This window comes from Pygocentrus nattereri, chromosome 6, assembly GCF_015220715.1.
Source record: "Pygocentrus nattereri isolate fPygNat1 chromosome 6, fPygNat1.pri, whole genome shotgun sequence".
Lineage (NCBI taxonomy): Eukaryota > Metazoa > Chordata > Actinopteri > Characiformes > Serrasalmidae > Pygocentrus > Pygocentrus nattereri.
This window is the reverse complement of record NC_051216.1, coordinates 23841686-23856079: the sequence shown is the minus strand read 5'-3', so window position 1 is coordinate 23856079 and position 14394 is coordinate 23841686. Positions and strand designations below refer to the sequence as shown.

The window sequence follows — 14394 nt, the reverse complement described above, 5'->3', positions numbered from 1 at the left end:
GTTTGGCCTGTAGCAGGCTTGCTTTTTATCATCACTCTTTGCCCTGTGCCCTGTTACTGAAAGTAGCGAATTCAAACCAAGCTTCATTTCTACAGATGCTTGATTGGACTTGTAGTTAGACTGTTATGCTCACTTCTATAAAGTGTGCATTTCATTGGCAAACATCTGCTGTGTTGTGTGACAGTGCCTAATGTCATGTAGCATCACACTGTGTCAAAATATTGACACTCCATGCTCTTCTCCTATCACACACGTGGTCTTGCCCTAGATACAGCACATGCTATCCACATAAAAACTATGGCTTGAGTTTTCCAGACCTTAAAATCTTCAGTCTCATATACGTCATATTTTTACGTATGTTTTACAGGTAAATGTCCAGATATGTTAGAAATAGTTCCTATTTTCTTCTTTCATAACAGAAATGGCATATAAGTGCACACCAGTGATGAGCAGAGAGAATTTGTGCAGGTGGAATGTGGTGAAAAAAAAAGATGCAAGTTGATGTGCAACATTAGAAGTGTAGAGCTGTTGTTGTCATTGTACTAATTGTACATTGTACATTTAATTTACAAGACACAATTATTTATTTATAATGACCATTGTTGGGGATAACACAGTACAAATGTGTTAACTTTTTCCTGTAACAAAGTAGTGTGGTAGCAATGGAGTATAAAGTCTTGTAATCACATTAGAATTACTGACATGAATTTTGCTAGATGGTACTTTATTTTTTAAAGGTTTTACTGGATATTTTCTAGGTTTCAGACAGTATTAGCTGTTTTTAATTTTCATAAAGTAACTGCTGATTTCTAGTTTGCTGCCAGGAACACATTTCTAGTTTGTTGCCAGGAACACATTTTTCAAAAGTTGGGACGGGGGCATGTTTAACACTGTGTTGCATCACCTCTTCTTTTAGCAGCACTCTGTAAGCACTGCTGTAGTTTTGAAAGTGAAATGTTTTCCCATTCTTGCTTGATAGAGGATTTCATCTGCTGAACAGTTTGGGGTCTCTTTTATCAGTTTTTCTGCTTTATAATGTACCAAATGTTTTCAATGGGTGATAGGTCTAGACAGCAGACAGACAATTTTAGCACCCAAACTCTTTTTACTACAGAACAATGCTGTTGTAAATGCAGAATGTGGTTTGACATTGTCTTGCTGAAATAAGTAAGGCTTAACTGAAAAAGACATCGCCTATACCTGTATATATCATTCAGCATTAACAGTGCCTTCACAGATGTGCAAGCCATCCATGCCATGTGCACTAATGCACCCCTATACCATCACCGATGCTGGCTTTATAACTGTGCACTGATAACAAACCAAGTGGCCTTAGCCTGGAGAATGCAGTCTGTGATTTCCAAAAGAAATAAAAAAATTTGATTTGTCAGACCACAGGACACTTTTCAACTTCAGCTAATTTTAAATGAGCTTGGGCCCGGAGAAGGCGGTAGCATTTCTGGATTCTGATTATATATGGTTTCTTCTTTGCATGGTAGAGTTTTAACTTGCATTTGTAGTTGCAGCAACAAAGGGTGTTCAAAGGGTGTTTTTTGGAAGTGTTTCTGAGCCCATGTTGTGATTTCCACTACAGAATCATGTCTGTTTTTAATTCAGCCATCTGAAGGCCTGAAAATCATAGCTAGCTGATATTGGTTTTCGGCCGTGTCCACTGCATAGAGATTTCTTGGGATTCTCAAATTTTTTTAATAATATTACGTACTGTAAATGATAAAATACTCAATTTTTTTACTGTTTTATCTTAAGCAATGTTATTCTTGAATTGTATTCATTTTATACTGAATGATGTTACTAATCAGTTTCCAATTAACCACTAAGTGTTTTTTTGCATTATTTTTAGCATTACACTGCTGCACCAGTGTTTTGTTGCCCTATCCCGACTTTTTAAAGTATGCTGCTGGCATCAAATTCAAACAATTTGTGTGATTGATTGGTATAAGATTGATATATTGTCTTTGTACTGTTTACAATAAAACATGGAGTTTCAGTGGTTTACATAACATTGCATTGCTTTTTTGGAAATGGGGTTGTACATTTGCAGTCTGTGTAGACAGTTTTGACTTTCTTGATCAAAGTCAAATCTTTATGAATGATCTCCTTTCCTATACACAGGAAATTGAAAGTTTAGAATATGCACTTTTGACAGAATTTAGCGCCTTGTTTTAGTGAGCTACAAGTGAGTAATTAACATATAAGAGGCGTTGTAAGGAATGTATACTATGGGTAAGATAAGGGGTTAAATTGTGTGCAGTTCATTGCACAGATTAGATTCTTTATTAATAAATAACGTCCCTTGACATACATGTATTCAAAATGTCCCAGCAGCTCTGTATGTTGTAGGTAATACAGAAGGTGTAATGCATTCAGTAGCAGCTTTGCGAGCTGAGATCGATTGCCCTGCTGCAGCAGTCAGTCAGGCGCTCAGCAGGCCCATGCATCAGCACTGCTCCTGCTCTAAATAAAGATGTGCTGTGCTGGGCTTGGATAGGTGCAGGGTACGAACCACACCATACCTCCACCCCCCAACCCCTTCACCCTGCATGCTTCCTTTCTCTCCCATGTGACCGCTGGTGCACCTGCAGGCCCAGGCAGGAAGCCAGCACAGGTGCTAACGTAGCACGGTCCGTTCGTGGCTTCATCAGTGCACCCGCAGCTATCAGACTCTGAGAATCCTGCGCTCGCTCACTTCCTCTCTGTCTGAGAAAGTGAAATAGTGTGCAGGGTGAGACGGCGTGAGCCGCCGCTGTGTAACTCGCTGAGACAGGCGCTGCGTGTTCGTGTGCGTGTGTGCGGCGTTTCTGAGCTTGGTCCCTATGAAGGATGTGGCGGCTTTGAGCTCCCTTGTCTTTGCACGTGTGCACACCTAAATATAGAGGGATGGATCAGTTACAGTATGAAACCTGACTTATCAATTGGCTTCTCTTCTTTCGCTCTGTTGCTTTGATTTTAATCAAGGTTTAGCGTATGACAGCAGAATGTACCCTTGAGGTGCCATCGCTGGGACAACAGCATGTTGGTATACAAGGGAACAGCAAACATCTCAGTGTGTCAGTAGTCACAAATTCATTTGAGCAGAAAGATCACTATAACAGTTCACATAGATGTATTTTATTCATACTGCTTGCCGTTGGTAGTTTTGGTGGGGAAGCATTTGACATTTTAATGGTGTTTTGAAAGTTACCTAGTCTTGCAGGGTCAGACATGATCTCATAACAAAAATACACTTCTGGGATCAACTTTTTCTGCTGGTGTCTGGCAAATCGGCTGTTAATAAGGGTGCACCTCTTCTAAAACCTACCCCCAAATTCCACTACTGTGCTCTTCTAATGACTGGAGTAGGATCAATATCAGAAGGAAAACAAGCTAGCTAGCAAAACACTGTCATTGGCAGCCTTTTGGTTGGCACACGTGAATGTTATCCCTCTCGAGAGCTAATGATTATTTTTGCTGTATGCAGTTACATCCATGGGTTTACAATAGGCTTGTTGGACAATGTTGACAAGGGCACCATGGCCCATTGTTGCGGTAGATCCCAAAAACAAAAGATTTCCTCATGGGCTCCTACAACTTACGTGCGTGTTAATCATGGAAGGAACGTTCTCTCAACAGCCAGCTTCTAATATGCAAATAGTTAATGCACAGATTGTGGTGGATGGTTTAAACAAGCTAAAAGCATTTTTCATAAAAATCTGTGAAACATTCGAAACTCTACTCTTGATATTGGACAGTCAAAAAAAAATTCCAGATTAACCAATGACTCTTATTATTAGGCATTTACTAAGTATTTCAACCTTGGAATGATGCAAAAACTCATCAAAGAAAAAAGTCTTAGACCATCACCACCACATATGGACTGGATGCACAAGCATGGCTCATTCAAAGCATGAAACTTACAAAATACACCATATATATTACAGATATACATATACCATATACATAAAAGAGAGACATTACATATGCAATACAGAAATACAAAAGCTACAGTTACCCAACTTTGAAATTTTTCATTAATTACCTTAGTAAATCTAAACATAAATGGCAGAATAACAGAAAAATAACAAAGCAAGTTATTTTGGACATAATTAAGATTTTTTTCTGTTCTGAACTTTATCATTACAGTTTTTCCTGTTCTGATGTTGACATAACAGATGCCTCATAGTCATGGTTAAGTTACTACTTCGCTGTAGCCACTGACTACAGGAGTGAAGTTCAGCCCACAGCCCAACAAGAACAAACTTGTTGGGTTCTTCCTGGCTCACTGCTCACTAGCGAGTGGTTTAGCTCAGGATGACTAAAATCTTTTGAGAAATTAATATTCACAGAAAAAGAAGCACATTTGTAAGTAATAAATAGTATTGTGCTTATTTCTTTTTCTGTGTGCCAAGGTAGGAGTAGGAGCACAATAAACATGTATTGTGCCATGGACTGAGGTGACAACACATGCTACCTTTTAGTTAACTTTTCCACATTTTTGTTATAGCATGTGTGTTGAGTTAATTGCTACACCTCTACAGATTGCTGTATGAATATATTTACATTTATATTTGAAATTTATATTTGCCTGATCCAATCAGGGAGGTGCAGCACAAATTATGTCCTTGGCAGTGGGTTGGTTTAGCAGATTTCACACTTGCTTTGTTCCCACCCTAGTAAATTTACATACTTATCCCCAGAGGTTCTCGTTACAAGATCACATCTGGCCTCATAAGAGTAAAAGTCACTTTGCTCTGACTTTGCTAAGGTAGGTGTGTTGGGAGCACATCCTTGTGTTTCCTCATTGGACATATGTTGATAGTGACATTGTCTTCTCCCATTCTGGCTTTGAACTGTTCCCCTACCCGGGCTTTTGCTAACACCCTGCTCTTGCGGGCAAGCTCCACAGCTCCAGTGAAGCCTGAGAGGAGCAGGACTTGTGATGAGTCACCACAGTCTGTTTTTCCATCTACTGTACAGACCATGCCCTGCTGCCAATCTACTCTTCAAATAAACAACATTAGATCCAGTTCAGGACTAAAGCAGTACAGTGGGTGCATATTTAGTCTGGAGCATCATCTCTGTTGTCAGAAAAGCTAATTCTTAAAGTAAATTTCCGCAAGTGATTAATGCACAGAGAACAAGCTGGAGGCTAAAGATAAATTGAAAATTTTCATCTGATAAATGCCCCTCCAGAGTCATGGGACTTAAAGGAGACTGATGAAGACAGTGAGCTCATCTAATTAAACCAGAATTTAACATCATGACTCATTACACCATAGGCCGGTAATTTTATAGCAGGAATACTGACCATCAGCAGCTCATTATCACATCATACAAGCTTGAATAATTTAGTGCCATTTTTAAGCACTAACAAGAACAATTATTGGCACATTTACTGTTATGATTGAGAAGTTTAATGTTGCTTTTAGTGCTAAACCTCTTTTTGTTCCTTTCTGACATTCATTGTTAATGATTAAGCATGCTTGAGCCAGACTTGCAGCACAGTTACACAGTGTGCATAATATTGTTTCACTTGTTTATTTAAATAATGTAGGCCAGGCTGCATCAAAATTCACATATTTTTTTAATTGATGTTGCTGTGTGGGTCTATCCCTGAACAAAAATGGAAAATGTTTGAGAAGCTTCATGTCTCTCAGTCTGTTTTCCTGAAGCAACACACGATGAACCGAACAATCACTGCTATGAAGCAGTGCACAAAGAGATGAAGGCATGTCCAAAAGGCATATACTTTTTTGTTCAGGTGCACACATGCTATGTGGGATGGGGTGATGTAGAAGAGAAATAAAAGGTGGGGTGATTAATTAGGATATTGTCAACCAAAGAGATTACTCTCGACATATCTTTTGTACAGCCTCACTAAGTGCAATGGTACAGCACGGAAATGGCTTAGATAAAGAGGCAGCACCAAGAGTGCTTCACTAAAGAAGAGACTGAAGGTCCAAACAGCAAAACAAAACAATAGAACACACTGCAACTAGCCATACATGGAACAGGTAAAAAGAGTTTAGCATTAATGAGTTTTACTAAGTTTACTAAATACTGATAAGAGATTATAACTAACCACCTACTATGATTTGCCAGTGCTGAGATTAATAACTGACTGGGCACTGTTTACCGCCGATGAAAAGCTTGTCCTATATTTGGTCTAATATGACTGTTATTGTTTGTGCTCAAAGACAAAGTGTTTTTAATATTTGTGAAGTTCTATGTCATTCTTTTGTGATTGTAACGCCGGGGAGAGATGATGAGGCGGACGCATATGCGGAGATAAGCGAGATTTCTTCGGGGGCAAATCCAACATCAGGGTTAAGACAGTCAAGGGTCAAGGGGCCAACACGGAGAGATCGGGGTACAGACATGATACAGAAACAGAGAACAAACACAACCAAAGCCAGAAGAAAACAATCACCAAACAACACAAGAATACAATACATCAAACAATACTAACACCTCAAACAATACAAAGACCAGCATACTAACAAGGCAAAACACAGGGCTTAAATACAACAGGGATGACGAGGGACAACAAGACACAGGTGGGAAACGCAGGTGGTTACAATCAAAGGCTGACTCTAGAAACAAGGGGGCAGGACAGGGAAGAATCAAAACAAAAAGCACATGAACAAGTAAACAAAAGCACATGGGTAACTGGGAGGGGCCAATCATGACAGTGATGAACACTGTTAATCACTGCTATTAATACTCTGTCTATATTCACAGTATTCAACAAAATGTCTTTAGGGCAGGTTTTGCCTAAATAATGGTTTGACACTTTTCTAAGCAGTTAATTGCTACATACTTAAATTCTTTAGCCTCTGCTACCCATGCATTACTAAAGCTATTTGTTACTTTGTTTCTTCTGTGCACACTGTGGCTTCTGTTGCAGAAATGTCACATCCTTTGATGCACTGCACATTGCAAGAGGTTGCGCTCTACAGTTCCTAAACAACCAGGGTTTGAGTAGTAAATTTAAACAGATATTTCACATATTGTGCACTTGTTTCACATACACTCAGCACAAGACTCAAGTCAAACACCGAAAATATGTTTTTAAAACAGAACATCAAAATCATTTCCAACTTTATTTGATGATATGTCAAAATAGTGGCATATATATTTAAAATACTTATTAATTCTTTATTAATGTCAAAATAATGATGTACCTTTTTGATTAGTAATAGCTTGTTTTTTGGACTGATTCATTATTTTCACTTATTAAGTCCAAAATAATAAAAAAGGATAAAAATCTTGGACACACTTTATTTGGATAGCCCCCAGTAGATTATCTATAGATTTTCAGTTGATTAACAAACTAAAATCATCTGCTAAATGCTGATTCTAAACAGCGTTTGGGTTAGAATTAGTACCATGGTTGGGTCTAAGACCAGAGGTACGGTTAAAGGTTAAGATCAGGTCAAGCTTTATGATTAGGATAAAGTAAGGTTAAATTGAATAGATAATTAGTAGAATGTAAATTCAATGTAGACTAAGCTCCCAGAAAGCATTTACAGTGGAATTTCCAAATGAAGTGTTATCAAAATCCTTTTTTCTCCTACCTGGTAGATACAGGCTTTCATACAAAAAGTATGTGAGCCAAATGAGGGGTTGGTCATACATTAATTATGAAGTTGCACCTGTGTTTATTTCTTAGTCGATCAACTGCTGCATTGGCATGCTCACCAGCGCAAAGGGATTTTCACAAAAGTTTTCACACTTAAACTTTTCTGTGGAGCTCCCATTTGGTGCATAGAACAACAGAACACCATTAAAAACTCCCAAATGATTTTAACAACAGTCTTTGCTCAGCCATAAATATAGCATCCAGTGATTAGTATATTTGAACTGTTTCAGCCCATTGCCTTTCTCTGTCACTGTCATGTTGTTCATCTCATTAGCCCCCTATGCCCTCTGCTCTCACCCCTCTACATCCCCTCCACCCACGTTCCTGGAAAGCTTCACCCTTGCTGATATGATCACTTATTCATCAAGCTCACTCGCTCTGTGGCCCCACTGACAGGGTTGTGTACTTTGTCCAGTCTGGCTGGTTTATCTGTTGAAACATCTTCCCTCCAGGCCACAGCAACAGTGCTCTCATCCCTCCCCAAGCCTGCTGACTTTGGCTCCAGAATGCAGACCTGTTAATACCTGATGTCCCTGTGCCTCATTTTTCAGTGCTGGCCATTTTGAGCACTGATCTAGGAACACATTTCCCAATCACAGGGAATTTAAACATCTACATCGAACATGTTAAAACTGGTGCTGGATCAGGGAGCTTTCTGCTAATGATTGATCTTTGCTAAGAGGCCTGGCCAGACGTGTCTGGGTCATGTCCGGACATATGGTTGGTGCTCTCAGGCCTGAGGGCACAATTTACTTTCTGACATAATATTTGATTTCAGATCTTCTATGCAGTAACCATGCAGAAGCACACACTGCCTGGAATAGTAACCACAAATATGCAAAGCTTAAATTCTGGTCTGGTTTTAATAAGAATGTTTGATAATCTGTGTTCTGTTTTTTCTATCCCTCCCTGTAGGATGCATCGATAGCTCACAGATTCCACTTGATGAGAGAGAAACATCCAGAAAAGTTTAACAGCAGGTAGGATACCAGCTCTTATTTATTTATTTATTTATTTATTTATTTATTTATTTATTTAACCCCATTATCTCCCCAATGTCCTATGAACCAGTTCCCATGTACTGTCAATCTCTTTCTTATAGTACATTGCTTACAGCCAGGGAGAATTAGGGCAAACCCAGGCTTCCTCTGCAATGTGTAGTCTGTATGACTGAGCAGATGCCCACGATTGGCTAACATTACAGTGAATCGGCAGTTACAGAGAAACAAAGCCACCATTTCCAGCAAAGAGCAGTAGGGACAGCTGTGTTCCCATGGGCTCCTGGCCACAGATGGATTTTAACTTAAGTCTTAGCAATAGGACGCAACCTTCTTTATGAGCTGTACCACTCTGGAACCATACCAACAATTTGATTAGACAGTTTGATAGCCCAAGAGACAAAATAGTAGCACTCGAATGCTATCTACCTATGGATTTTACAACACATGCATAATAACATGTTTAAAAGCAGTACTTGAGTATTTATGAACAGCACATGCTAGTAGTCGTAAGCTGAAATAAATGACTTTGAATTGACATAAAGGCCCTTAAGCCAAAAGGACAGACATTTGATTTGATTATTACATTGTAATGAAGCACATTGCTTAAGTAATGGAAATTACTAGCCTAGTACTTTCTAAGACCGTGACTGATGAAAGTAATCGGTTTCAACAAAGGCAGGACAAGGTGCTATTTTTGTGCAGTTCTCATCAATAATGCTGTTGCTTTGTGTTTCTTTATAGTGGAAAGTTTTTACCGCTGAGCAATTCTTAGAAATCAGTGAATGAATAAACACCGGCTACCTGGCATAATCAATTGATTTGCATTTGGAATTGGAAATGATTTGCAATTGGTAATCATTGTAGTGCTGTTGAGCTCATCTGAGTCTGACTTTTTGATGATTGTGTGTCACAGAAAAAGAGTTGCAATATTCAGTTAAGTACAAAGAGTATGTTTCCAGTTTCCACTTTTTTTCACAGTTTAAAAGTGATCAGGAACATAAAGTCATGCCCCATGTACTAATTCAGTGTCCTCAACAAAGTTGAGGCAGAAGTTAGCTTTGCCTTCTGACCTTGACAAAGAAACTTTAACACAGGAAAACCTGATGAATTGGAGCTGCTTCACTTCTCTCCTCTCTGAAAGCTGTCTGTGTCAATGTCAGGCCGAGCACAATAGTGGCTCACTGTCACGCTCTCTTCCTTAGTTATGGGGAAGCTAGAGTGAATGTCGCTTCTTAATTAAATGTTATGCAACAGAGCTCCTGTCACAATTCAATATCCACAGCTAGTAAAGCGACGGAAGGCACACTGGTCATCTCTCCTTAAGAGATGGGCGTTCTGAGTGGGTGGGTAAAAAGATAGCATCTAATTTGAACTGCTTGTCTATTATTTTCCTTTAATTGTACTGTTTAATGTGAAAGGTAGAGACAGAACAAATTTGTCTGATGAGTAAGCGTAGTGGGTTAGGATGACAGCACATTTACGCGCTAAGGCACGCGAAGGGGCCACTGGTAAAAATGTCCTCAAGAGAAAACCATCCATTTAAATACCGTTTTAGCATAGGGGTTCTACCATGGCTGATGATCTTTCAACTGTTACACTGTAATAGCTCAGGCTAATCCTCTAACAGCACTGTGGGGGTGACCACTATCAGCACCAAAAATACCGCGCCTTCATCACTTAAGAGAGAGCTGCTCTGTGCCTGCAGTGCTCTTTACAGTAGCTGTTTGTAGCCTGCTTTGAAGTGGAGCTGCTGTATTGTCCTCTGCTCTCATCAGATGATCCATCTATTCAGGCATGCCATAAAAAGCCCATGTAGCCTTTGGCAAGTCAACTTAAAAGAATTGCCCCAGAATAGGGCCTGTTTTGTTTGTGGCTGGACCTTATTGCTAGTTCTTCCCCCAAAGGCTTCACCATGACAGGCAGCGGAGTTGGTCATTTTTTTCAGCACAAAAAGCATCAACAGTGTTTTTCAGTTCCAGTTGCTAAAATACTACATACACAATGTCAAACCAAGTGGCATTTCTTTAAACTGTTTAAACTGACCGTTCCATGACTTCATTTTCAGCAAAGTGTTCTTTAAGAGGACAGGTGGTGTCCGTCTGTTTAAATGTCCAAATATCTGTGGGTAGGGCACTATATATAACACATCATACAAAAAGACAACAAACAAAACAAAGGATATATATATATATATATATATATATGGAGAATCTATGATTGTGTTGTTAGTATGCAATAATAAGTAGGTCATTTTCATATGACAGAGAGAAGACCTTGTAAAGAGTTCTACTGTAAAATGCTGAATATTCAGATTACACAAAGCCAAGCAGCATCTATGCAGAGAGGCCCATGTTGTTTACAACATAACAGTGGCAGTGTGAGTGGCAGTGATGGTGAAGAAGCCTTTTGATCAGCTCCTAATGACTCACACAGAGACAGTATGATGGAAGTGAACTGGCTGAATTAGCTGGTTTAGTCCAGATCCTCATTATTCATAATTTATGGACCCAGATTCCCAAACTATTGCGAGTGTGCTGAAATGTGTCTTGTCCTTTCAGAGTGAGCCAGTTTTCAGCACTCCATCTGTGGTGTCTCTTTTATTGCTGCCCCTCGTTTTAGAGAAGCATTTTGTGAGCTTTTTCAAATGCCTCAAGGACAAGAAAGCTGGAGATGAGAGGGAGAAAAATGTTATGAAGAGCACACATTGTAACATTTAATGCCTAACCCCAGAGTGAGTCATCTAACAACACAACTGAAAGCATTGCTAAAAAAACATTACATCTGCTTTAGTCTTTAGATTTAGCAATGCAATGCATCTGTCGCTCCATTTGGGTTCTAATAAGGGGCAAGCAAAGTGGTTTAGAATTAGAGAGAAAAGGCGTTCTGAAAATCAGTGTGCTGCCAGATGGTACATGAGTGGTGGTTGCTATGGAGCTCAGCTGTTGACAGGCTGGTCATTATTGCTGCATGTCAACTAAAACCTTTTTAATATTTGGACTGTTTGAGGTTCACCTTGCTGAAAGGGCCCATATTGAACTTCTCGACACTGTGATGTAATGGTAGCAGTGAGGTGGTGAGATGAGGCAGCAGAATGTGTGTAGATGTAAGAAACCTTTGGAGTGAGCCTCTTTGTACATAGGTGTATGTCTGTATTTGCATGAATGCATTGTTCCTCAGTACCTTAGTAAGTGCTTGACGATCTGCTAGCGAAAGCTCGCTTCAGTGAGCAGTGGACTCCACAGGGAGCTGTAGTCCAGGCACTAATGATCACACACATCACAATGGACTAAAGCTGTGTGTCAGATCTCACCCCCAACCTTCCCCTCCCCGTGGGGAAGAAGAGGAAGTTTTGGATTAAGAGGTGTCAAATTGCCCCATGAAAAGAAAAAACTCTTTGTCTATTCGATTACAATAACAACAGTGACTCTGTTGACATTCAGTTTCCCAGCCAAACAATGGCGAGGAAAGAGAGGGCGGCTACTAAGTTTGCACAGTAGCGGGAGGTGGAGTGCATAGTGTTTTTCACACCTAATCTTATTTTAGACACATTTTCCTATTTTATTTATTTACCTAGTTTAATGGTTTATAGTCTGTTCACAAGGTTATTTTAAAGTATGCCGTTGTGATTTTTCTGTCACGCAAAGACTTTCAGGTGTCAAGAATTTAACTTCTGGAGCTGGTAGGAGTTCAGTATGTAGTCAACATGGGAAACTTTACATTTGTATTAATATTACTTAAGAAAAATAAATCTCTCCCTTCTTGCTAAGTCTACAGTGTTGCAAATATCACTTCTTTGCATAACATATTGGTGTAGGGAAGGACTGAGGTTAGTATTGAAATACTGAATGTTGACCTTGTTGAGAGGTATTGATTATGCACATTATGTTGTGGTCAGTAAGCCAGTATTGCACCATTGATCTGAAAAGAAGAGCAGGCTGTCAGTTCTGGGTAAAATGAGGACAGTGGCTTATTCATTGAGGCACATGTGTCCCGGGCAATGTAACAAACAAATATGTCATTACTGGTTAGAGTTTGGCTGTTAATCATTAGCAGCTATATTAATGTGTAGCAGATGTACTCTAAGCAAGCTCTTCTTTTGAAGCTTTCTTTTTTTTAACAAGAAACAAATATATCCATGTGAATTAGGGATGCAAATTATAGCAGATTCTTTTGACCAATTACTGACCATTATCAGTCAGTGATTAAATATTGACCAGAAAATCTCAAATCAGGGATGCAACCAATCAAAATATCAGGGATAAAACCGGTTAGTTCTGGTTCTAAAATGAGATTTACTGAACCATGTCAAAAGCAATTGTAAAGTATTTAATGTACACACACTTATAAATGCATGCATCAACTAATCACCAAGATATTAAAAAATATTCCTTGTGTGGACCATGAAGTACTGATAGGTGTGGTCAGGCGTACACTCACATGCAAAACATTGGGGGCCTCTGGTGAAATTATATATTTTGATGATCTTCTAAGTGAAAACAAGGTCACATCCTCAGCAGAGAACACACTTCTGCACATTTTAATGCACAATTATTTTTCTTTTGCTGAATTTAACATATTGGGAAAAGTTGAACATAAAGTGAGGCCTGTGCAAACCTTATGGCACATTTTATATGTTATTTTTACAATATGTTCAGCTCAAATAAATATAAATTGTGGGCTAGAACATGCAGAAAATGGCATATTTAGCTTAACTTGCCTGTAGAAGATGTTGACTTTTTTCACTTAGTAAAACAACAAAGCGTAAATTTACCAGGGGTAAACTATAAGTATGAAGCGTGAAGTGCATGGCCCAAAGCCACATTAAACATACCCTACAAAAGACCTCAGTTTTGTTTAAACCACGGTGCCGAGAACTATATGATTATGTGACCAAAACCTTAAAAGCTCTATATTGTAAATTTTTGCAGTTATATTTACAATGCATTTTTATCCCAAGATAAAACAAACATAAAAGTCATGAGAAAAGCAGAGCGTACCTCAGTGGCTCTCAAAAGCCGTCACTGTCCACCTTGTCCTTCTTTGTAATTTTGTACACCCATGTGTGATTTACTTACACCACCATACGTCACACTTTCTCATGGAGAACATGAACAAAATAGCCATCTGTCTTTTTCGCTTGCTGAGGTTTGTTTTCAGTGTAGTGTATCGCTGTAGCTGTTGTCCTTTTGAAAAAGTGCTCTATGCCTCATTTTCTCAAGTGGAACTGGTTGCCTGCTGCACCCTCATGTGTACAATTAAAAAATAAAAAATGAAACTTGAATGATAAACCTACATATTCAAATAAGAATGTATATTTGAAATAAAATAAACTTAAAGAAAATTAAATTTGGTCAAATAATTGTTTATTTGTCAGTTAACAGATGATCAGTTAATCATGTAATGTAACTGTCAGGCTACTTGGATGGACTTGTGTGTTTGACAAAATTCAGAACTTAAATTATGAACATTGGTTAGATCTTTCCAAAATCTCTCATGATGTATACGAGTTTCATGCATTACAAACAAAAAAAAACATCAATATAAAGACATTTACAGTCCTTTTAAAGCCTTTGCCCACCTCTCTCTTCTATGACCCCCTCCACTGGTTCATTAAAGTAATAAATAGCGTGAGATTGACTGAGGGTTGTTGTGATGAAAATCTGCCGCTGAGCGATCATGTGACATGAGACAGGAAAAGGCCAAATATGGTCCTAACCCCAGCCTTGGCGAGTCTGCCCAGTGTGCCAAGTTGGG

At 39.0% G+C, this 14394-nt stretch overlaps 1 protein-coding gene across 3 annotated transcripts in view; it reads left to right on the top strand.

Annotated features, from left to right (window-relative positions):
* Positions 1-14394, top strand: part of LOC108424401 (diacylglycerol kinase beta) — a 113338-nt gene that overhangs the window by 73417 nt on the left and 25527 nt on the right. For all 3 annotated transcript variants that reach the window (XM_037539153.1, XM_037539152.1, XM_017692437.2), the window contains one exon: positions 8555-8619. In XM_037539153.1, coding sequence (XP_037395050.1) covers positions 8555-8619 — 65 coding nt within the window. The remainder of the gene's footprint in view (positions 1-8554; positions 8620-14394) is intronic.